The sequence below is a fragment of the Geotrypetes seraphini genome, chromosome 2 (genome assembly GCF_902459505.1).
Source record: "Geotrypetes seraphini chromosome 2, aGeoSer1.1, whole genome shotgun sequence".
Lineage (NCBI taxonomy): Eukaryota > Metazoa > Chordata > Amphibia > Gymnophiona > Dermophiidae > Geotrypetes > Geotrypetes seraphini.
In genome coordinates, this window is record NC_047085.1 from 358553964 (window position 1) to 358580283 (window position 26320).

At 40.3% G+C, this 26320-nt stretch overlaps 1 protein-coding gene across 2 annotated transcripts; it reads right to left on the minus strand.

The window, feature by feature from the left end:
* Positions 1–5605: 5605 nt before the first annotated feature.
* Positions 5606–25737, minus strand: HUS1 (HUS1 checkpoint clamp component). 2 transcript variants are annotated; one of them, XM_033930465.1, is made up of 9 exons: positions 25581–25685; positions 16584–16700; positions 14478–14605; positions 11914–12090; positions 11520–11627; positions 11265–11339; positions 7401–7500; positions 6376–6507; positions 5606–5746 (listed from the first exon to the last, which is right to left on the minus strand). In XM_033930465.1, exons 3-9 carry the CDS (start codon positions 14496–14498, stop codon positions 5664–5666), a joined length of 696 nt encoding a protein of 231 aa, XP_033786356.1. In that variant the 5' UTR covers positions 14499–14605; positions 16584–16700; positions 25581–25685; the 3' UTR covers positions 5606–5663. The 2 variants fall into 2 exon arrangements, with proteins under 2 accessions (XP_033786356.1, XP_033786355.1); XM_033930464.1 differs by lacking the exon at positions 16584–16700 and having other exon boundaries at positions 25581–25737.
* Between the last annotated feature and the right edge of the window lie 583 nt (positions 25738–26320).

Here is a 26320-nt window from a genome sequence, read left to right on the forward strand (position 1 = left end):
CCATATATCCAATGCCACAACCTCTAGGAATATACAGATATGATTTAAGCATTGGTGTCAGTGCTTGAGTTAATACAGCTGCCACACCTGCTGAAAATTTACCCTTGTATTTTTAAGGTTAAACATGAAAGAAATCATTAATTCTCTTGGTTTTCTAAATACAGTATGTGGAACACACTAGTCAATACATTTCTGTTCTTGATATATCTTACAACGTGAATTTGGGGAAAAAAAATGCAATGAATATAACATAAGCTACCAGCAGATGGCACAGAAAGAATTACATGAAAAGGCTGCAAGAACTTGCTGGCTTAGTTTTGGTACTCAGATGTGGTTGCTGCTGAGTTTTACACAATTTACAGTAGTAGTATTCACTCCCAGTCCTCAAGGGTGCCAATGGGTCAGATTTTCAAGACCTCTCTAATGAATATGCATTACTGATATTGTATTGTAAACACAAGCAGAAGCCATTTTAGTAGGTTATAACCCTGGTTTGTATTGTTTAATGAATATGCATGAGAGAGATCCATGCATAGCATCCTGAAAACCTGGCTCACTGATAGCCCTCAAATAACGGGAGTGAAGAACGCGGCTTGACAAAATTTGCAAAACACTACTCTACAGTTTCTGGTCTGACACCCACCTACAGTTTGGAGTACAAAGGAAGTCACATGTTGTGACACCCATTAACGAACCTTCTCTGAAATAACCCCCACCTTGTATTAACAAATCTCAGAAGTGTCTTGCATTAAGTGAAGCCTCTCTACATCAATGGTTATTATTATTTTTTCTGGTTGGGCGTGTCTCTTAACCTCAACATGTTCCTCAGAGTTCTTCAATTGAATGCTGCCGGGAGTTTTCCGGCTTTCTCTGATTGACTGATGTTTTATATTATGTCATCACATATTTTGTGAGGTCATCACGTTTTCTTGATCTGCAGGGTTGTCGGTGGGCGTCTCCACGCCGTAGTGCCATCTTGCCAGAGAATCAGAGTCCCTTTTCTCCCGGCATCAACCGTTTGCCTTCCAGTGCGATTTTGCTCCTATGGAAGGAGGGTTTGCCTCCGTAACAGAGCTATGTAGAGCTTAACTACAGCACAGACTATAAAGATATTTCTACTATAGACACTTTACGCCAATGGAGATAAGTACCATTTCTTTATACACTGTTAACTTATCCCGTCTGATTGGGTGTCACATTAGGAGATGGGACTCCATGACAAACTTTTTTGTCTTAATTGACTACGCTCATACAGGGTAAAGATTATATGCTCCTTGTTTTGTTGCTTTTTTGCATATTATTGATTTTTGCACTAGGCACTTGAAACAAGGTCCAGGGATGTACCATGCTTAAGTATACCCTGCTGGGTTATCACAAGCTCTCAACTCTAAAAAGTGGTATTCCGATTGAGTTATGAATACTGAGGACCTGTTTCATATCACATATAACAATTTCTTTGGTTAGAGAAATGCTTTTATATAATTGAGTTGGGCATTTCTTCCCTTGTGTTTTATAAGACAGAATCTTTTTGCATTCAGTGTTACATTATTCTTTCTAAATAGGTTCTATTTTTGTGAATGTCTCTACTTCAGGAAGCAGGTGAAGGCATGTCCCTTCTCACAAGCCTTTAATGGAAGAAACAACTAACACTAGCTGCATATACTGTAGCAGGACTTGCTTACCCATTTCTTTTTTAGCTGTCCTGCGGCTTTTCTGGCTTCATATGCAATGTTTCCTTAAGTTAATCACTTTTATTCTCTTTCTCTGTTACTCTATCTTATCTGTCTATATGTTCTACCTCCACTTACACCCTATGCTGTCAGTTAAGATGCTTTAATGCAGGGGTGTCCAACCTGCAGCACTGTGAAGTATTTTGTGCGGCCACGGTCGAGGGCAATGCAGTGTTTTCCTCTGCTGCCCCTGGGTGTTTATCGTCTTGCTACAGGGTTTGCACATTTGTGCAGCCCTAAAAAAATTTTTTCGGTCAATGCAGCCCAGGGGAGCCAAAAGGTTGGACACCCCTGCAGTTTAATGGGTATGGGGAGAGTGTGGCATAGTGGTTAAAGCTACATTCTCAGCACCCTGAGGCTGTGGGTTCAAACCCATGCTGTTCCTTGTGACCCTGGGCAAGGCACTTAATCCCCACTGCCCCAGGTACATTAGATAGATAGTGAGGCCACCAGGACAGACAGGGAAAAATGCTTGAGTACCTGAATAAATTCATATAAACCATTCTGAGCTCCCCTGGGTGAATGGTATAGAAAATTGAATAAAGCCATAATATGAACTGTTTGAATATGTTGACTGTTGTAATTGTCTATTGCCTATGTCTAGCTTATTCTTGTTGCTCACCATTTTAGATGAATTTTAAAAAAAGGTAGTAAATAAATCCTAATAAATGGTCTGTGGCTGTCCCTGGGTGGATATAATTGCTGAGATTTTATATATTGTATTAATTTTATTTTTTATTTTATTTTAACTTGTAAACCGGCTAGATACTTGTTGATAGTCGGTATAGTAAAAATTTAATAAACTTGAAACTTGAATACAGCTGACCATGATCAGGTTATTGATGGTGAACTATGAAGGGTTCCTACAAAAATCAGGGACACTCATAGCCAGTTCAAACTTCAATCACATCATTCAGATTGAGAAATCCCCAAGTGCAATATTGCAACAGCAAGTGGCATATGCTCAAGGTTTGGGCCCCACTCCTGGGTGCAATGCTTCCTGTACAAACCAGAACTGTGTTTAAGATTCTCTGTTTTGCATATAAGCAGGGCCAGCTCAGGAGACTGTGGTGTCCTGAGCCACATTTTTATATCACTTCTCCCCCCCCCCCCAACCCCCATGATCAAGTAGCTCCCCATTCATCTCAAGTCTTTTACCTTCCCACCAATGCTGGAGATAAAGGGCACCACATTCCTGATTCTCAATTTTGGCATGTCTCCCTCACTGCCTGCAGAGGAAGAGATGCCAGACCTGGTATCCTGCGTCAGGGCCTCACTTGGTCCATAGGTTGAGCTGGCTCTATCTATAAGGCTTTCTGTTGGTTGACTTCTGCATATTTGATTACTTTATTGAAACATTCTTCTAATTGTGCATGCCATTCAAAAAAAATAAACATTTACTACTTTTGTTTTCCTATGCCTGCTGGTCTTCAATATAGTAAATATTGGAAGGCTTCTTTTTCATATTTTTCAGTTTCAGCTTGGAATGATTTGCCTTTACATGTAAGGATGGATCCTTGTTTATATTTTAGGAAAAGACTGAAAATTTACCTTTCTAAAAGATTTTGGCAGCATAGATGTACTGTATTAGCATGTGAATTCTACTGTTTTAACCAATATCTTGTCTTAGCCTATGTTTTTGTGGGCTTTGATATTTGTAAACTGCTAAGGACCTGTTGAATTGGATAATCTAGAAATCCTTAGATTAGATATTACTGAAGAAATGGAATGCAGGTTCTTCTCAGCAGCTCTGGATATGGGGTTGGCTATGCAATGTCTTCCTGGCAATTTTTCAGTAAAGCTTATTAAAAAGGGAAGGCACAGATAGGTTTGTCCTTCAAGAACCAAAGTCAAGTTATACCTTCTGGGTCAGTAGCTTCAGGTGCATTTATAGTCCCAAATACTACAATATAGGACTCTAAGCATTTGCTAACATATACTGAGCAAATATTTAGTAATCTATGAAAAGGTTTTGAGGACAGAATGAAGTGCCAGTGGCTAGTACTGCAATTTTATGAGTGCTGCTTATTCTAGAAATTCTGGTAGATTTTCCAAAGCCATCTTAATAATAGGACATCATACTGTTATACCATTGGTGTAGTGCCCATCTTAGAAGATATTAATCTTGAACTGAAACGCTATCTTGTTCAAGCTCAATTTCGATTGTACACATCTTTAGATGTACAAAGCTTTTCTTCAGAAATTATGCAAAATCACACGGACAAAACCATATTACAGCTAACCAACAGAGACCTAAAATGTAAGTAAAAAATAAGAAAGAAAATTTCTAATCTAAATCTAATCTTGATTTCGATTTATATACCGGGTCATCTTCCAAAAGAGCTTGACTCGGTTCACATATAATTAAGGCCAGAGTACATAAGAAGAAGAGCATGAGAGAAGTAAGAGCTGTATTATTATCATTTCGCTGATACTATAGTTAAGCCGTTTAAATACTGTGTGAACAGCAGAATTTTCAGGGCTTAACGAAATTGTTGTAGTCTAATAGAGTCAGGAAGTCCATTCTAAATCTCTACCAGCTTGAAGACAAGAGATTGACTAAGCTTCCCAGCATATGTAATTCCCTTAAAGGAGGGAAAAGATAGCTTATATATCTGTGTATTCCTCAAATGAAAAGATCTAAAGGTATTGCAATATAAGGGGACTAAAGAGTTAAATATTCCATAGAGAAGCTTGAAGATTATGCATGCACATTTAAATTGGATCCTAAAGCAGACTGGGAGCCAGTGAAGCTTTCTCAACAGAGGAGAAACATGATCGTACTTTTGTTTCCCGAAAATAAGCTTAGCTGCTGTATTTTGTATTAACTGAAGTTATTTTAGACTGCCCTGCTTAATTCCCAGATAAACTGAATTACAGTAGTCTAGCTGGGCAAGCACAGTGGATTGTACCAACACTGAAAAATGTTCTTGATGGAATAATGATCTAACTTTCCTCAACACACGCAGACTGAAAAAAACAATATAATTTATCTGTTTGTGAAATGTAAGTGATGAGTCCAGGATGATACCCAGGACTCTGGAAGAAAAATCTATATGTAGTGAAATACCTGTTTTCAGTATAACAGAGGAAGGGAGTTTTTCTAATCTTGGCCCAACCCAAAGCAATTTGGTTTTAGCAGCATTCAATTTCATTTGGATGGACAATGCCCACATTTGAAGTTTAGAAATGCAGCAATCTATACTAGAAACCAAATTGCTGAGATCGGGGTCGACTTCCAATAAAATTTAAGCATTTTCTTCAAACAGTGAGGTGGTTTTAAAACAGAGAACAAGTGTTCAATGTGATGCAATACCATCCAGAGAAGGAAACATAAAAACAAACACTGATTATCTGAAATATTTATTAAATAATGCTTAATTCAACCTGGAAGGTCAGTAGAGTATGCCTGCATAAGGGTCGAAAAGTGATTTGGATCCCAAAATAAGCAGCTCATTTCTAAAATTAATTTCATACTCCTCAGTGTATTTCCATACACAGTCAGCTCTAAGATATACAGTATTTTTGTATGAAGCCAGGCATGTTTGTCCAACAGCATTTTTGTCAGTATAATATACGAGAGCATCCACCAACTTGACAATCTGAAGTGATGTACAAGATTGAAGTGCCCCACTTACTGTTGGACTGTGACATTACATAGAATGTTTTCTCCTATATGAGTCTATGGCACAATTAGGCATGATACAATAGTGATGGTTGTCCTGCTTCTGTTTGCTGGGGACCCTGCATTGCTCATCTGCCACTAGATGTGACTCTCCATTTTGGCTGCTGTCAAGCTGATGGCAACTTTGTGGTGCAAGAGGAGTCTGGACAGCCAACTCCTCAGTTTAAATCCAAACTCTTAGCCTTTCCTCCTCAAATATGACCAGCAGGTCTGAAAAATATTTTCTTCTTCTTTCAAAAATCAAATTTTCAGGCCAGAGCAGGAATGAAGTACTGCAAGGAGACATCTTCATGCAGCAAAAGAAAATGGACAATCCTTTTACTGATGATATCTACAAAACAAAAAAAGCAAGTTGTTACTTTGAGGACCAGCACATATACCAGAGGAGAGGTCGATTACTCAGATTCTCAAATCTGAAGTGGTTAGATACTGGGTAGGATTTAGTGCAATCCACTGCTATTCTGCACCCCCATAATTTGCAGCATAAACACATTTTGAAATTAAACTTTATGAAGATGTAAAAGAGAACCAAGACCTGCTTCAAGACTAAATACTTCTGCCAATCTTCCACTCAAAAAATGAGGATGATTGAAGTGTCTCAGAATACCTTTGGAATGCCAGACACATTGCCTAAATAAACGTTGTTTCTAATACATGGAAGCTATTGTTTTCTTTCCATGTCAACCAGCAGGCTGATGAAAAGCTTCATACTCCACTTGAGTCTGGTGTAACCCAGCCAATAGCTGGGAGAAAGAGCACAGAACAGAGCCATTAGCAGAGACCTCAGCAACAGCCGAGTGTATTTGAAGAGGCTGGTTTTGTATGTGTATGGGAGAAAGATAGGTGTCACGATGTGTCTCCTGCAGCATACTATTTGCTGATACATTTGCAGATCTTCCTAATTGAAAATAAGGGGAAAATAGTTGGTACAGAAGACATGTGGTAACTACACACACTTACTGCATATTGCTTTTGTAGGACTGACTTGCTGCCCTGCAAGAAACTGTTGAAGTTTTCTGATGTCCACACGAGCTTCTGCCATGGTTTCTGGGTCTCTGTCCTGAGAGGAACCTTGGGAGGCATCCTCGAAAACTGAAATGAGAGAGAAGATCTTTTGCACTAGATCCAGTCATTGCAGCCTACAGAAGCACCTAATACACAGATAGATCCCTCAATATATATACTGTATCACTGAAAGACTACAATGACAGATGAGGGCTGAGGACTGTTCCCTCTGTTAAACTGCTGCACTACTGAAACCAACTGATGATCTTCATAAGGAAGGGTCTTCTGCATGTCTCCCATACCTTATTGAATTCTATTTCTGTTATTGCCTCCACCATTCTCAACAGGAAGCTGTACCATGCATCTATTACCCATTCTGTGAAGAGATTTTCTTCTACTTTTATACCTCATATGACCCCTTTACAGGAACTGAAAATTTTGCCTCCTGTGCATTATTTGTACCTTACTCTATCCAGTCTCTTTCAACTCTTTTCTATACATATTTAGGTTCTTAATCTTAGAGCTCTTACAGATTGCTTCATTTTGGCATCTGTTTCTAATCTTTATCTTTGCGGAGGCAAGTTCTAAAAATGAGCACATATTCCGCATAATGGTTCTATGCAGTTTATTAGCAAGACCTTTATTGCTTCATTTCTACTGGTCCTGCCTCTAAGCATCCTAGCTTTTCTCTGGCTTTGATCTCTGCATTAAGATCATTCTATGTAACCAGCCTGCAGGTGCTGTTCGTATTCTAGGTTCTCGTCTCCCTTTTTGGGGGGGGCTTGCCATATCTTTTTACACATTTTGAAAAAAAAGATGCATAGTTTAAGATCTGTCAATATTGGTGAATATCAGTGGATAGGCAGGCACAAATGATTTAACCGGGCAATCCACACTCTCTAGACTGGTCATACCTATCACAAACCACAGCTACACTTAACAGTCTGACAATTCTAGCTTAAGTACAAAAATGTCCTTACCCCATGGTGGATTTCCCAGCTCTTTAAAATGGGTGGTAACAGACACCAAATCTGTCTCTATTTTCAAATTCATTTCTCCGTTACGATTAGTTTCAATTATCTGTTAACAATTCAGTTTTTACAAGGTTAGAAGAATAACTCTTGAAAACTTATTCAAATAGGAATAAGGCATAAGAATTTAAAATCACAAACACGGATAAAAGCTTACACAAACCCTGTCTCCTTCATTGGAACATTACCTATCCCATACTCAGCCACTGTGCACAAAGACCTTGATTCTATAAATGTGCTCAACTTAGTTGTTTAATCGCGGCCAATAATTGGTAATCAATGACTCATAATTGACGTTATTGTTTATAGAATAGCTCCTGACACTTACACATGCAACTGCCAGTTAATTGCCCTTAATTGGATGGTAGGCGCCTACTAGAAAGTAGGCATGGTTAGGGGCAAATCGTGGGCATGTTTTTCATGTAAGCGCTTGTTTTGGACTTAGGTGCACTCATTTAAGCCAAGAAAAGCCTGGTATAAAATAGGGTCCATCTAAGCTTAAGATGCCTAAGCCCACTTTAGGCATCACTAGGCATGATTCTATAATATGCGCCTAACTTTTATAGAATCACGCTTAGCACTGAACTACTTGGCACCTAACTTTCAGGCATTCGAGCCTTCTTACAGGGGGGGGAAGGATCCAGAACCTCAGATCTCGGTCTCTCTTTTTCATCAGGAGCTTGATGCCTCGTAACTTTTCTTTTGTATTGGAGACTTAGCAGAGGGATTTGGGGAGGGAGCTTGGGGCGGACTTGTTGCTCCGAGCTCTCCGACGGGTCCTGACTTTCGTATAATGCAGAGCTTCGTGAGTGCCATTACAGAATCCTGTTGAGGGCCTGTACCGCCCAGAGCTGGGCCTACTATATAGGCTGTGTGGATACCCAACACTGTCTCACATGCCTCACTGAAGTGAATTCTTACTTTCATGGCCTTTGGAGTTGTGAGAGTATTCAGGGTTTTGGGGGGGGACTTGGCCTCCTTCCTTCAAGGCCTGCTTCAGGCTCCTGTTTCTCTTTCTGTGTTTCACATGCTATTTGCTCACTTCACTGCATTTTCTGTTTATCGCCTCTGATGAAAAATTGTTTTTGAGCAAATGTTATATTTTGGGGGAAAAGTGTGTTTTGAACCACTGGCTGGCTGATATTCCTCCCTCCTTTTGGTACTGGAGGAATAAATTACACGAACTTATGGGCTGGGTAGCCAGGCTGGCTTACTCCTCTCGTCGCAAAAGCAGAGACTTTGTTCGTACTTGGTCTCCTTATTTGGACAGTTTGTCTCCGAGGAGTCATACTCAAATTTTGAACAGACTGCAATTGTATCCTATCCCACCTGTCTGACCCTGGTTTCCTTTTGCTCTGGGGTCTTTTGGGAGGGGGTTAGGGGGGTCCGGGTCTGTTGGGTCTCTTTGTAACCTGGGAGGACATCAGAGTCCAGTCCTCTTGAGTGGAGGGGTGACCCTCTTTTTGTACACTGTTGGAAAAGTGTCAATTCTTATTTGTTACATGTGGTTGTGGGTTGTTATTCTCTTTACCAATAAAAAAAGATTTCAAGTAACTTTCAGGCACCATTTATAGTGCAGAATTGGTCTACAATACTAGCAGCTAGCTATGTGTGTGATTGGCACCAATAACTGCCAGTTGCATGTGTGCCAGGTGCTATTCTATAAAAAAAACCAGTACAACTGTCGCATAATGCACAACTGGGAAGGGGAGGGGTGATAGAATGGGTGCAGCATGGGCTTGGCATCAAGCAATGTGTATAACATATAGAATACTATCAGTTGTGCACATTGCATGGCATACTCACTAGGTAAAGAGTGGCCTAATAGTAGAACTGCTGCCTCAGCACCCCAAGGTTGTGGGATCGATCCCAGCACTGTTCTTTGTGACCCTGGGCAAGTCACTTAATCCTCCACTGCCCCAGGTACAAAATAAATACCTGCATATAAGTAAACCACTTTGACTGTGTAATCACAAAAAGGCAGTATACAAGTCCCATACTCTTTCCCCTTTCATCCACTAGTGATGTAAGTTTGTACACCTAATTTTCATCAAGCCAAAGCAGCTTGGCACTAGGATTCTACAATTTAGGTGCACCTTTTAGACATCATAGAACTGGCACTAAACGCAGCCCTTTGTGGGGCCTAAAATGATGCGACAATTTATAGAAATTGCCCCCAAGGATCAAGAGTTCAGTTTCAAGTTATGTCTGGCGAGGGCATAACAGGGATTTTCAACTGGGGCAGTTGATTGTGGTGTATGCTAGCTGGGAGATGCAGGGCTTTGCTTCATTTAATCAGATATTTTGAAAAAGGGGACTATGATATACTGGATTTGTAGGTGGAATATGGTTTAGCACCAAAGGATTCTATGTAGATTGTGCAAGTCCATCATTATGCAAGGCAAAAGAGTTTGCTAAAAAGAAATGGAGGGGAACAGGTTAATTCTGACTTGGAAGACCTAAGGGGTGACTTAGTGTATGTGAAGCAAGTTATTACATTGTTTTATAAATGGTTAGGAGTTAGAGAAGGGTAGGTTTATGCAGGTATAGGAGAAAGACTTTGGGAGACACTTTACCCAGAATGAATGGGAAAAGATCTTCCAGAGATGCCTCAGTAGGGTTCTTCCCAATACTCTATAGGAAAATTGCTACAAAGTTTTATACAGAAGGTATTTGACACCCAAAACAAATATTTCCTGAATATTTGAGGCTATGTTGGTAAAACTGTGGAGGGGAAAGGGACATTTATGTACATCTGGTAGGAATGCCCCAGGACACAGGGGTCTTGGGAGGAAATCTGTGCAGGCCACAAACATTTTTGTTGGAGTTGGTTGGGTTGGGTTGGGTTGGGAGGGGAAAAAGTGATACAAAGTTTGGCAAGAACGGGAATCAATGCAGCACGGTGAATACTAGTAGCACACTAGAACAGAAGGAAGTGCCACTGGTGGACACTTGGAAGACAAAACTTAATCAAATTTGAACTATGGAGAAGTTAACAACCCTTAGACTGGATAAATAGGATTCTTATGAGAAATGTTGGTGACTTATGTAAAAATACTTAGCAAGAGATGCATGGGGATTTTGAGGCAGACCAGACAGAAGCTTGGAGGAGGAGGGTTATAGGTTTGTTTTGTTAGTGCTGTTCTGGATAGAAGAATGGTTTACATTGTGATACTGTTAAGATTTGTATACTTGAAAATTTTACAACTAACTATTTAAAAAAAATTGCCTCCATATGCATAGATGAGGAGACCAGGCACCATTTTATAGAATGAGGGACTATGTATTTATCATTTTCTTCATAAACACAAAATAAGACAAATCTCATAGTATCAGAAAAGGGCTTCAAATGTTTGGGTTCCAACAACAAATTGACTTAGGAACCAGAATTAGGTGTTGATCAGGATAGCTATCTGATCATTCAAATTATTTACAAATTGTGGCAGATCAGAGGCAGTACACAGTACTGCCAGGCAAAAAAAATATGAGTTCAACTCCTGGGTTAGCCAGGTATGCTATGAAACCTGGGCTCCCAGCTCCTGGGGAGCAGGGAGTCTTAGTCATTGCTCAACTCCTACTGATCGGATTTAAAGTGCAAGCATTCTGGGTTCTTAAGGAAGTCGTGGTGTGGGGTACATGGAACCTGACCAACAACATTTACTACAATGGCTGGGATTGATGACAGGTAACTGTAAAGGCTCATAGCACCAGCTCCCAGCCCTGATTCTGAATGAGCCCAACATACTGCACCAAAATCACCATTTAAAAAATAATCCATATAAGATTTGAAAAAAAATCAATATTGGAACTTACTACATAATTGCTAAGGTTCTTCATCCTCTCCACAACACTTTTCATGGTCTTCAATGCTGGTAAATAAATACTGACCTAGAGATCAACACATGCCTGTAATTGCATCAATAATACAATAAAAACTTTTTCAGTGAGAAGCTCTTCAAAACCTACTCAACCAAAGCTGTGCAGTCAGCAAATATATGGGCTGCCAGGATGTTGATGTACTCTCTCAGGAAATGAGCAATATTTTAATATGAACACAGGACTACTTACATCGAAGTCAGGCACGCTGGGCTCTCTGAAGTCACTCCAAAGCTTCCTAGGAATAACACCTACTGGAATGTCATGTGTAACAATGCGGGAGCTCGAAGAGAGAGATGGCTATACAAAGAGAACCCAAAATATCACCAAATAACCTTTTTCATCTTTAGCTAGTCTTTTCCCAATTTTTGGTCCTATCTACTACATCACATTGAAAGCATTAATCAAATAGGTTTCCTCATATACATTGTTATCGCCACAGCCAGGGCACTTCTTACTCCAGCATTCCTTATTTTGCTCTTTTCACCATCAGCTTTAGCTTAGCACTTCATTTTCAGACATACCTAGTCTCTGCACACTTATTAACTGCCCTGCAATGCACTTCCAAAGGTCTTTGCTTCCTTACCAGCTCCACAGCCACAGTCAGACAGGGGCAGTGTTTCTTTGTCAATTTGATTTTTACCACCTTGGCATTCTGTGCAGTCTTCAAGGCTCTAGAGAGGTTTTCTGGCATAAACTCTAGATAAATGTCATTGTGCTCGGCGGACACGCCTTCCATTTGAAATTCATCGAAGAAATTCCCCTAAAGAAAAGGGAAAGTTGCTGGTAAAATAAAAACTGGGAGGTGTGCATGGGAACATAATCTAGTCCCCAACCCTACCTGTCAATTCTATACTGTCTTCACCCCATCCCCATTATATTAGAATCATTCTCTCACCAACCCTACAGTTTTCTTTCCCCCATCAATGTACCCAATATACATTTAAAAGATCTTGTAAATTCAAACAAAAACATTAAATTCATTCTATAACTTGTTAAAATGTAACACAAAACAGGCATAATTTTGTTAAATATGCAAAAAAAACATCTTTATTAACATGGACTGCAAGAAAATTTTTTCACACTATATAAAAATAATAAACCATCTATAATGTAAGAGCTCAGTTCCATTCTGCAGTCCTCCGCTGTTCAGCCTAGAACTGAAAGAAAATGTTCTGATGTGCTGCTGGCAGGAGTTCAGTAGAGATCAGGCAACACGTGTCAGTTGTGGCTACACATGGGACCTCTATTGCCAATAGGTAGAAAGAGAAAAGCAGAATTTCTTGTCCAAGCTCGATAAGTACAAGTATGTATCCACATCATCAATCAGTGAAGCTGTTTCCTGGCTCTTGAATAAGTCTCATTTAAAAATCTGCCTCCAATTCTTCTCACTTAGGATATTTGTTGTGCTGGTTCTAATTACAAAATGGCTGCCAGGACCTCCCTTGGCAGTCTTGTGAGGCTGCCATGGAAAGTCTTGGCAACTATTGCGATAGAGCAGCAGCATAGGACAGGAACAAATAGGGTCTGTTCCTTCCCCAAAAGATGCCTTCCTAAGATAGGCCAGGTGAAGGAGGTGGGAAGGAGCTAGTTTTGTGTTTCATTCCAATTTTGGCACCGAATCTGAAATCAAACCCAAAATTTGTCAGCCTATATAGAAGAGCTATGGTTTTATATCAAAGGTCCTAAATTGCGGAACCTTTTGTCATCATCTTTGTGAAGTATTAAATCACTTGCGGTTTTTAAGAAACAGCTAAAGATATTCATTTTTGCAAGCTTTCAGTAATGCTTATATAAAGACAAGTTTTCATGGAAATTTTTTTGTTTGATTTTAATATTAAAATGTTTTATTGTAAATTGTACTCTATCTAGAATTGTAGATAGAGCAAGTTATACATTTTTTAATAAATAAAATAAATAAATATCTTTTACATCTTACAATTTGCCCTTGCAAAAAATCCAGAAATGCCAAGTGAAAACAAGGAAAACAGTCCAATATATTTGTGTAACACAGAAAAAAAGGGGGGAAGAAGACCCAATGGTCCACAGTGAAAACAATCCAAACGATCAAAGCAAAAAACTGTGGATGAGGATATTCTGAAAGATGATTTATTTGTCACTTTTCACAATGAAACCAGATAAATCCAAATCCAAAATGATAGTCCACATATATTTGCCCTGCCGGATATGTGAACTATCATTTTATATTTGTGTAACAGTAGGTTACCTAGATGACACTGACTGGGCCATACCCTTGATTTTTCAGCAGTATTATCCAGATAATGGTGTTGAAAATTACTGCAAACTACCCCAGTGCCATCCGGGTATTGCTGGGATGGTATTGGGTAGAACCCAAAGTTATCAGAATAGCAGCAATATTCAAAAATACTGTCCTAATTTTATCCAGACAGCAGTTTAAGGACCAGTGGTGCTGCCTGCACTACACAGATTGCAGCTAGCACCAAATATCCAGGTTTAACTTCAAAATGCTGCGGCAGGCATTTACCTGAAATGCCAACGGCAAATTTTGGAATAATCTCCCCAAACTGTTTAGGAGCAAGAAAAAAAATGAGATCTAGCAATAAATGCAGAAGAGAAGGGACAGAGACAGGAGAAAAATACCTTACTATTCCACAGAACCTGTCACTTTTGCACCTTCCACAAGGTTAAAACAAGCTAAATTTTCTATCGCCAGTGCAATGGACAAGGAGCTAGTCTTGTATAATCATATCAGTACAATAACATCACTTTGAAATGCGTGAGTCTTTTCATGCTGTGTTATTTTATTATGGGGCTCATTTTCAAAGCACTTACGACACACAAACTGCTACAGGTTACTATGGTACTTTGTGTGTTGAAGTGCTTTGAAAATAAGCCTTAATATATGTAAACCGCTTTGGTTGTACCACAGAAAGGCAGGTTTTAGGAAACAACAAGGCACATGGTCCACCAAGAAATTCAATGTGGAACAGAAGAAACAGTAGACAATCTGGAGATAAGTTTACATTTATTCAGAGTGCTCCCATGTGAACTTAGCTCCAAACTGTCTACCGCTTCTTCTGTTCCACAGAAAGGCAGTATATCAAATCTATGGCTCCTTTAATTGTTTAATCACTTGCAAAAGGCTAGTGCTATGCATCCGTCTCTCACCTGCTGTAGCTCGCACCACATGCTCACCCCTCCATTGGCCACTTTATCACTCAGAATGAAGTATAGCTTGTCATCAGTGAATCGCAGCGTGCATGTCTTTGTTAATTTGCTAATAGTGGTCACAATGCCTGTGTAAGAAGTCAAAAAAGCCTATTAATGTTATCAGATGATCCACAGTAATCAACATGGGGCATAAACTTGCAAAATGGGGGAGGGAGAAAGAAACTGACTTTTTTAAAAAAATAGTTGAGCTCTGCCATGTACAGGGCAAGTACTGCAAAATCCATATGTGCACAGAGGAACTCCTCACCAGGCGTCCACCTCTGGAAGAGGTTATTTCCGAGATTCCATCAAGCAGTTGGCCAGAATTTTCTCCTCACATCCTGGCAGTGTGCAACATGCTTTTTTTTAACACATTAGGGGAATGATTATACATAGGAATCTCAGGAACTATCCTGTAACACAAGGGGCAATTTCACTGGTCTGTCACATGTCTTTCAGTGGGCACTGCAAATCCTACAATTGCCCAGATGATCTTCTATTTTCCTTAAATCCTATAAAGGGAGAAACCACTTGATCACATGGCCTGTTTAGCCTTGGTCTTCAGTCAATTGGTATAAGGATATCAAGCTCCAAGGGCTTCTAAAGTGATAGAATGCACAGTAAGGGAGGAATGTCTACTAGGGCATAAAAGTAAAAAGGTACTAGCGTAAAGTCGCTTTGAAAGACTCCCATTATGATCCGGACTACAATCTTATGTACAAAATTTACTCAAGCCTAATTTTTCATGATTCCATTAGCGTGACAGTATACATACATATGTAATGCTAATATTTGCTTACCTAATGTCTAAAGATGTATCTCAATGTAACTGCAATGTACCTTACAGAATTTCATTGATTTTTTTCCTCCATTTGCTTTGTTACTGTTATGGCTATTTATAGCCTTGTTCTCTGTTTTTCATTGTAAAACGCAATAAATTATCTTGGGAAAAAGGTGCCATCACAGAGACTTCCCTGTACAGGAGTCACAGAGTAATTAAAGAATAAGACAGTACAGCTTATAAGGAGTATTTCATCAACATCTTTATAATAGCTAACTGCTGACAGAAACTGGGAAATGTGAAACTGTGCATCCTGTGAAAAGGCAACCTCTTCCAAATAAAAGTCAGATTAGTCTGGAGAATACAATCTGTTCTCTTTAGTCTCGGTAGTAAGGTTCCCTGCGCCTATGGGAAAATAAGAGGTTAGGTTCCAACAGTACCTTTTGTACCTCAAAACAGCATAAAGTGAATAATAGATCCTATAGAAAAAATAGGATAAGGTTCCTGCACGGGACAGCATTTGACAAAAACCATAGTAGATCATTTGGAATGTTGCAAACTTTTTTTTATTTGCAGTATTGCTTATAGAAGTAACATTCTTAAACAAAATAATTGCACAGAACAGTGCTAGAAAATAAATAAATATATAGTATTGAACAACCACAGTAAGCAATTAATCTGCTCATCAACCAATGCAATGCACCATGGTTTTCTCACCATTAGAAGTACAGTAATGCTGTTAAACAAAAAATTGCACACAACAGTACTGAAAAATAAATACGTAGCCACGCTGGGTCATGCTATTGGGCTAAAAAGGGTCCTTCCTGTGCTCACCATTAGGACAAAATGGTTCAAGATGCAGCACAGACTGGGAAATGGACAAAAATAAAGAGATGGTACACTACCATTCTGAAAACATTACTTGACAAAAACCAGCATTACACAAATACAGGTGTACAGTATTGTACTATACAGTATCACACAACCACAGCAAGCAATTAGAGACCGTTTTATAAAGTTATGGTGGTGATTCTCCTGTGACAAATGCACCAAAGCCCATAGGAATTGAATGGGATTTGGTGCCTTAGCTGCGCTGGGACACTTTATTGGGCTTTCTAAAAGAAGCCCTTAGTGTGCTCACCATTAGGACAAAATGGTTCAGAGGTACTGTAAGATGGAACAGCGCAGACTGGGAAACTGACATACATAAAAAGATGGTACACTATCAACATGAAAACATTGCTTGACAAAAAACAGCTTTACACAGATACAGTACAGTATACCTGTATCACTCAGCCTGATCAAGCTCTAGCAAATGAGTTCAGTCTGATAGATCAACTTCTGACACATCAACCTCTGGAGAGGGGCAGGCGTGCAGCTCCAGAATGACAGTACTCTATCTGTAGAAGATGGAGATCCTGGTGTTGGTAGGTCAACTTCAGTCTGATCAACCTTTGGCACATGAGTCAAGGCTGGCAAGCCAACTTCTGTCACATTAACTTCTGGTGCGTGAGTCTTGCAACTTGACTGAAAAAACAGTGGCAGCCTTGTCTGCTTGGCTTTTCTTCTCAATTCTTAAGGCCCGGATTCTTTAAGCGGCACCATTTTTGGCAAGCACTGAGCACCTGTCAATCACGAAATGGCACCGTTTAGAGAATTGCACCTTTGGGAAAGATAGACACCGGAGATGTAGAACAGGGTTTTCAATGTCTACATTTCCGGCACCTACCTTTGACATGAATCGTGCCTACTGTAGTGGTGTTTCCTTATTTACACCTGAAGGTTAGGCCTCTCTGACATCATCAAGCCTGAACCATTGTTTGCAAGAAATCATTCCAGCCTAAACCTAGCAAGAAGAGAAAGAAGAACACATCTTTGCTGTTTCTGCCGGATGCATTCTGGGTATGTACCAGAACTGTATTCTAGTCAAGGACATCCAGCTATACCTACATGCTTAGCCTGTGTGAATCTTGGGGGAGTCATGGCTCATGTGCTGGTCTTATCTAACGAAGGTGCCTCTGTTTCAGCCTGTACGAGATTCTATACAGACTCTATTCATCTAAGTTATGTTTCTGGATTGGTCCGGAGAGGTCATCTGACGAGATCCAAGTAAAACGTGCTGATTATTAATTTAGTCTATGCTGGGATGTGAGTGAACTTGCATCTTATCATAGGTTTCTCTGTGTATCTTCTATAATAATTAAGACCTGAAAAGTTACCTCTTGTGACTCTCTGCCTGAGAGAGAGAGAACCGGACTTTAAATAGATCTGGATTCCATCACATAAAGGAAACCTTTGCTGCCAACCTAATTTACAGCTGGACCAGTGGTTGACGAACTCTTGTTCCTGTAGCAAGGGAATTCATATCTTTTGTGTTGAGAAAAATAATTCCGTCTCCTGGGCTAAGCCTAATTGGATGGTGAGAATAAGAAACTTATCTATCTTATCAGATAAAAGTATTCCATTTGTTGTATAGGATAAGGATTTGTAAAGCTACTCTTGGTGATAAACTGTAATAGATTGCTGCTAATCAGGAATTATTATTATAAGGAATTATTTAGAGTGTAAGAATTAGTTTTACTCATTTATCTAGTAAGTGTGGTGTGATAATTATGTACTGAGTCATATATGTATTCGGATATTTTACGAATAATAATTAGTTATTGTTGCTGGCTTATGAACTATATTTTTCTATTTTCATAATAAAAGTATTTCTCATTAGCCTGGGTCTCTGTGTCGTGTAAGTAGGCAAAGCTAGCTGAACCTGGATGAGATATTATGGTCTTCCTTAGAAAACTAACAGGCACGTATTTGTTTATGTAACTGATTAGTACAACCATAAATCTTACTACACTACAGTGGTGCTTTATGGAGCCTAATGCCACTTCCAGCATTAGCTATGCCTACAGTGGCATTAGGCATTGTAAAGCACCTCTGTAAGCACGATTCTAGTGCTGGTTTTTAAGCGCTGGTAGGTGGAAACTGCTCTTAAAAACACTTTTAAACAATGTTTTCCTCTTAATTAGGTGTTGGCAGGATACCTTCCGGTGCCTAAGTTAAGGCACCATTTATAAAATATGGGCCTAAATGTCTCAGTGTAAGGGGCAAATGCAGAGCTTGTCAGAAGCTTAAAAATATAAGAACATAAAGAATAGCCTTACTGGGTTAGACGGAGGTCAATCCAAGTTACAAGTACCTGGCAAAAATCCAAATAGAAGCAGCATTCCATGCTAACGTCCCATATCTGCCTCAACAGCAGACTATGGACTTTTCCTCCAGGAACTTTTCCAAACCTTTTTTTAAACCAGCTACATTAACCACTCTTACCACATCCTATGGCAACGTGTTCCAGTTATTAACTATTCTCCGAGTGAAAAAAATATTTCCTCCTATTGGTTTTAAAAGTATTATTCTGTAACTTCATCGTGTGTCCCCTAGACTTTGTAAATCTTGATGCAGTAAAAAAAAAAAAAAATTGATCCACTTGTACCCATTCTACTTCACTCAGGATTTTGTAAACTTCAATCATATCTCCCCTCAGCTGTCTCATTTCCAAGCTGAAGAGCCCTAACCTATTTAGTCTTTCCTCATACAAGAGGAGTTACATCCCCTTTATCATCTCGGTCGCTTTTCTTTGAACCCTCTCTATTGTCACAATATCTTTTTTGAGATAAGGAGACCAGAACTGAATGCAATACTCAAGGCGAGGTCGCACCATTGAGCAATAGAGGCATTGTAACATTCTTATTCTTGTTTACCATCCCTCTTCTAATAATTCCTAGCATCTTGTTTGCTTTTTTAGCTGCCGCTGCACATTGGGCAAAAGGTTTCAGCATATTGTCCATGATGACATCCAGATCATTTTCTTGAGCACTGACCCCCAAGGTGGGTCCTAGTGTCCGGTAACTATGATTTGGATTATTCTTTCCAGTGTACATTACTTTGCATTTGTCCACATTAAATCTCATCTGCCATTTGGACGCCGTCTTCCAATATCCTAAGGTCTTCCTGCAGTTTTTCACAGTCCACATGTGTTGAACAGTTTATTTTCAAAATGTATAAACCACTTAAATCTAAGCGGTGTACAAAACATTATACATACACAAATTATAAACACAGACAAAACATCATAAAATGCTACAATTAAATCAACATTATACATACACAAATTATAAACACAGACAAAACATCATAAAATGCTACAATTGAATCAACATTATACATACACAAATTATAAACACAGACAAAACATCATAAAATGCTACAATTGAATCAACATTATACATACACAAATTATAAACACAGACAAAACATCATAAAATACTACAATTGAATCAACATTATACATACACAAATTATAAACACAGACAAAACATCATAAAATACTACAATTGAATCAACATTATACATACACAAATTATAAACACAGACAAAACATCATAAAATGCTACAATTAAATCAACATTATACATACACAAATTATAAACACAGACAAAACATCATAAAATGCTACAATTGAATCAACATTATACATACACAAATTCCGGAACTTGGAGGCGAGGAGGATGGCAGTTTGAGTGCAGAGCTCCTCTCCCTGGACAATCTGCCTGCTTTTAAATATCAGCAGCAGAGGGAGATCAATTGCTTTTACACCTAAGCAGCAACGGGACCAACCCACCAAAAACCCACAGTCCCGATCCTGCAAAAATATGAGCTCCACCCTCCCTGCAGTCCGCTAGGAAAATCAACTGCTTTTACACCTAAGCAGCAGCAGGACCAGCCACCACTACCAAGAACCCTTTGCCCCGATTCAGCCAGGCATGTGAGCTCCTCCCTCTGCAGTCCATTGGAGAGATCAATCTACCTGCTTTTAAATATCAGCAACAGTGGGAAATCAACTGCTTTTACACCTCAGCAGCAGCGGAACTATCCGCAACTACCAAGAGCCCACAGACCCGATCCAGCCAAGAGTGTGAGATCCACCTCCCCCTGCAGTCCACTAGGAAGATCAACTGTTTTTTACACCTAAGCAGCAACAGGACCAGCCACCACTACCGAGAGCCCTTTGCCCTGATCCAGCCAGACAAGTAAGCTCTTCCCCCAGCATTCCGTTGGATAAATCAATATGCTTGCTTTTAAATATCATCAGAAGTAGGAGATCAACTGCTTTTACACCTAAGCAGCACCAAGACCAGCCGCCACTATCGAGAGCTTTTGTCCCAATCCAGCCAGACGTGTATGCTCTTCACCATACAATTCGCTGGAGAGATCAATCTGCCTGCTTTTAAATATCAGCAGCATTGGGAAAACAACTGCTTTTACACCTAAGCAGCAGCGGGTCCATCCACAACCACCAAAAACCCACAGACCCGAACCTGCCAGGAATGTGAGATCCGCCCCCCCTACAATCCGATAAGAAGATCAACTGTTTTTACACCTAAGCAGCAATAGGACCAGCCGCCACTACCGGGAACCCTTTGCCACGATCCAGCCAGACATATAAGATCTTCCCCCAGCAGTCCATTGGATAGATCAATCTACCTGCTTTTAAATATCAGCAGCAGTGGGAGAACAACTGCTTTCACACCTAAGCAACATTGGGACCAACCGCAACTACCAAGCGCCCATAGACCAGATCATGACAGGAGTGTGAGCTCCACACCTCCTGCAGTCCGCTAGGAAGATCAACTGCTTTAACACCTAAGTAGCAGCAAGACCAGCTGCCTATAATAGGAGCCCTTGCCCCGATCCAGCCAGGCATTTGAGCTCCTCCCCCTATATCCCGTTTAAGAGATCAATCTACCTGCTTTAAATATATAATTTAAATATTATATTAAAAGGATGACCTACGGTTGGAGGATCTGGAGAAGGATTCCTACGGGGTCGGCTATCAGAAAATGTTTGGGAGATCAGACCGGAGCAAGAAAATCAAGCCCATGGTCGGAGCAGTCCTCTTCACCACTTTAGCAAGTTCCCTGTTTACCTGGTTTCAGGCAGCATGGGCCTGTTCGGCGCTTGCTCGACCCGGGATCTGAAGACTTTTGCTCCGAGGTCCCATCATTCATCTGCCCAACCTTTTTCCAGAGTTTCTCGCCGAGGTTGCGGAGTTCAGAAGGTGCGAGAGCGTAACAGCAGCAAAGAGGGAGCACCATGTTGGCCTCGGCCCCAGAGATACCAGTGTACAGCTCAGCGCCTTGTGACTGTTGCAGTGCATTTGCCTCCTCCACCTGTATCCTGCATGCAGGACTTTAACAGCGTTGGTCTAATCATCATCTGCCTACCCGAGTTTCGGAGGACTTCTGCCCTAGTGTCCCGCTGTCCGTCGGCCCAGGTTGGCACAGTAAATACAGGACAGGAGTACCCTATCTACCCTAGCAACAACGGCACCGGCACACATAGTCTTTCAACACCACTTGCTTGCTCCACATTCATCAATGACTGAAACTGTGTTTAAAGACACTATTTTTATTTTTACTTTATTTTTCTTTTCATATTATAAATTTCTTTAACCTTATCTATTGTTTTTAATTCTGCCTTTATTATGTTATATCTCCTTTATTTAAATTCTCTCCAAAATTCTGTCTTCCTACGGTTCTCCCTTTTACATCTATTCCTTTTTTCTCCTCTCTTCCATTACCAAAGTACTATTCAGATTAATACTGTCTAGTTAAAATGTTTAACATTAATCTTCTTCTTTATTTTTCACTTCTTTATCAACTTTCAGGTGCTTTAGTTAGATTGTGAGCCTTCGGGACAGTAAGGGAATTTATTAAGCACCTTTCTAACTTCTTACTTTCAATTTAAATGTATATTTTCTTAAAACCGCTTAGAACCTAACGGATATAGCGGTATACAAGAAATAAATTACATTACATTACATAAACACAGACAAAACATCATAAAATGCTACAATTGAATCAACATTATACATACACAAATTATAAACACAGACAAAACATCATAAAATACTACAATTGAATCAACATTATACATACACAAATTATAAACACAGACAAAACATCATAAAATACTACAATTGAATCAACATTATCTTTCCAATTTTCCCTTAATACCAAAGTTTACTAAAATCCAGAAAAAGCAAAACCCACTGAGTTTAGAGAAAGGCATCTATGAATAGTTGTTTTTTTTTAGTAATTTGTTAGTGTCATCTGCAAATTTAATGACCTCACTTGTAGTTCCAATTTCCAGATCATTTATAAATAAGTTAAATAGCACCAGTCCCAGTATAGCACAGATCCCTGTGGCACACTATTGAAATTTTAGACTGCGCTTCAGTATTGGATCACATGCCTCCATGTCATTGAACTGTTTTTTCCAATGCTGATGCCCACTCCAGCATACAGTTCAGGCTCTTTCCTTTAAGCATGTGAGGATTTTGGGTTCTGTCGACCATAAGGGGCTTGCATTTGAAATCACCCTTGTCACTGGCACACAGTAGCAGGATGGTGCGATCTTTAAACAACTTGAATCCTGGAACTTTTCCTGCCATTTTCATTATATATGTCCATTTCCCAGTCTGCCTGTAAAACAAGACAGCCTCATCCACATTGAATGTCTCCTCTGGCACGCACATCTTTTCTTCAATTACACTTAGCAGGTATGCTTTAAATTCCTCAGCAGTTGTATTGTCAGCTGAACCTGCCTCCTCGGAAAGGCTTATATTTTTTTTAGAGCATATTGCTTTTTAAAACGCTTGCTAATCTGAACTTGCAGAAAAGGGTTTCATGTTTTCTTGGCCCTGGGTAACATGTTTGTAAATCTCTCTGGCTTTTATCCTGACAATAGGGCTATGCACTGTGCTTTTTTTCTCATTCACAATTTACATTAACCACAAATTTATCTGCTTCTCCATTTTTTCCATTGACGGATCACGAGCCACAGATGTTATTTTGGAACTTTCCTCTTTTTGCCAGATGGATTGGATTGTGGATTCATTTACACTGAACTCACGGCTGACAGCAGAAACAGAATGAAGTCTGTCTAAAACACAAGATACAGTTCATTCTCATTTATTCACTACTTGCAATTCACGCCATGTGTTTGCATATTCACAGACCTCTGCCCTTAGAAAAAAGCTTTGTTTCTCTTTTACTTCGATTTTGACTTTTCTTCCAGAAACGAGAGTGAGTTAGAAGCAAAAGAGAATGAGTTAAAAAGCATCAGCAGGTACATATGGAAAGGGTTCAGAGTTGAAGTCCTGGGCAAGTAGGTGGGAAGGGAAGGAAGTGGGGATTTGTTCAGAGATGTTTGGGGCTTGCATAGAACTAAAACTGTACATTGGCACTGGTATGGTAATCTTTGTTGTTTGTTTTGAATTTTAAAATAAAAGAAAAAAAGAAATACAAGTCTCTGAACAAATCCCCCCTTCCTTCCCTTCCCACCTACTTGCCCAGAACATCAACTCTGAACCCTTTCCATACATATATAAAAGTGTTCAAATGCATTTTAAAATACGATCCGAACCATAAGTCTATATTAATAACCAAGTTTGCAATTCCTCTCAACTGCCACGAAGATCATCCTCCCTGGGAGAGATGCTATGCGACAGGCCACCCAGCCTATTAGGAGCCAAGGAGGAAACACATATCGCATTCCAGACTTCAGTCATGGTTGCATCAGGGCGTCCAGCCCTGCACTTCCGGTCTCGTACCTTTGGCTGAAAAACCAAGACGCTTTCTTGTTGAATGCTGTTGCCAAAAAACAAAAGGAATTGACCCCAAAATATCCACAAAGAAGAAAATTCAGAGAAAACCAAAAAAAACTCTGTGGAGTGACGATGTTCCTAAATGGACTTTATTTGAAAGTGTCAAAGTTCCAAAGGTACACTGAAATCATCCACATAAAATAATTTCATCCACATAAAAATAAATCATCCACATAAAAGCCTTAAAGGACCTAGTCCGCTAGGGATACAGGACCCAACATGGTCCGCGTTTTGACATAAAATCTTCTTCAGGGGTCCCTAGGGTCCTATAAAGGTGAATACGTGGGAAATAATTGCCGGAAGTGAAATACCGCGAAAAACTTTAATGAACCAGCCAGACCGTGAGTGCGGGCCGTTGTAAGCTTGCATGTGCACTCTTGCCGACCACGGACATACGGATCATGGAACACGCTGGCAAGAGTGCGCATGCGCAGCTAGCGTTTTATTATATAGGATTCTGGAGACCACACCTTCAAAAAGATATAAACAGGATGGAGTCGGTCCAGAGGAAGGCTACTAAAATGGTGTGTGGTCTATGTGATAAGGTATATGGGGACAGGCTTAAAGATTTATTTATTTATTTATTTACCATTCTCCTAGAGGAGCTCAGAAGTTTACATGAATTTATTAGCTACTCAAGCATTTTTCCCTGTCTGAGCCAGCAGGCTCACAATCTAACTAATATACCTGAGGCAACGGGGGACTAGGTGACTTGAAAATATAGGCTATAACTAGTGGCGTAGTAAAGGGGGTGCTGGGGGATTCTTCCCCAGGCACAGTCTTCCTATGGGCGCTTCACCCCTTCTCCTCTCCACCCCCTGCCTTCCCCCGCACCTTTTAAAATTCTCCAGCACGAGGTTGCTGCCTGCGTTGGCATCGGCGCTCTCTTTGTCACTTCCGGGACCCGCACCTAGGCAGTGACATCAGAGGGCGAGCTGACACCAACATGGGCATGCTGCTCACACCTAAGAAGTTAAAAAGGTATGGGAAAAGGGAAGGAGGTGCATGCACGGCAGAGGGGGACGGGGGAGAGGCACCACTGCCCCGGGCGCTGCTCACCCTTACTACACCACTAGTTATAACCCAACACAATCTAGTCTCAATATAAGCCGAGTCATTATTCTGAGAAAAGGAGCTCAGCAATCCATACAGACAACATCCTCCCTCCCTTCAATGAACTTTTAGGCCCCTAGCCTGCAGCCCCCTCCCACTTTCAAGATTTTGATAAGTAAAGGCGGAATAGAAATCACTAATGTAATGTAATGTAATGTAAACTCAATAATCATGATCATCACACAAACATCCTATAACAACAAAGGTTCGAGTATGTGCTGATGGTCCTTTGAGTTCGTCTGGCTGTCAATGATCTGCAGCTACTCTTTGCTGCCCTCAGGAAGCGCCCTGCTGCCACCTGTGGGAGTTCAGGGACTACTAGGTTACACTTGAATCTTTCGAAGGGTAAAAGGTGCAAAAGATACCATCACACAAAATGTCACTTCCTAGTTACATCTACATGCCACCTAATCTAAGAGATGTCGCCTCTGCGCACACTCACGGCTGAAATGACTCAGGCAGCTCACGTCCACGATCTTAGAGCGAAACTTCATCCTGCGTTGCCCAGCTGCCCCTCGCCCCAACACGCAGGAAAAGAAAGCGAGACAAGCTCGCCAAGGGGCGGAGCTTACTGCAACGGGATGAACCCACCATTCAGGGCTCAGAGTTACCAGCCTGAGAGCGAATCCAGGAAGAGAGCGAACGGAATGACGTCCAGCAAGGCCAGTGGTTGACGCGGTAGCTAGGGCGGGACAGTTTCGTCTTTGATTTTTTTTTCTTGTTCTTCCCGCGCCCGCCGCGTGCTGTTGATGACGGATAGCGCGTGCGCTGGCTGTTTCCAATTGTGTGAGGTTCGCCCTCGGCGGACCCCCACCTCTGACGTCACATGCTCTAGGTGCCGCGCTAAAAGCGCACAGAGACTAGTAGTCTTGTAGTCAATCTTATGTGTAGCGAGTTTTAACGTTTTACCTACTTGTGGCTTAAAGTATTGCTTTGGTTGGTGTATTCGAAGGTCGAGAAGGGAAGTGTCATTTGCTCCCCTCTCTCCTCCCAATTTATTAATGACCAACTTGTTTTTATAGGTATTGCTTATTATTTAGTTTCTTGCATCCCTTTTGTTTTAATATTTTGTTATTAAATATTTGTATGACACTATGCATAAAAATATTAAGAAGTATGTTTCTTTGGAAATGTGGCTAACTGTACAGTATTAACAACCAATAATTTTGTGTAGGATAGAAA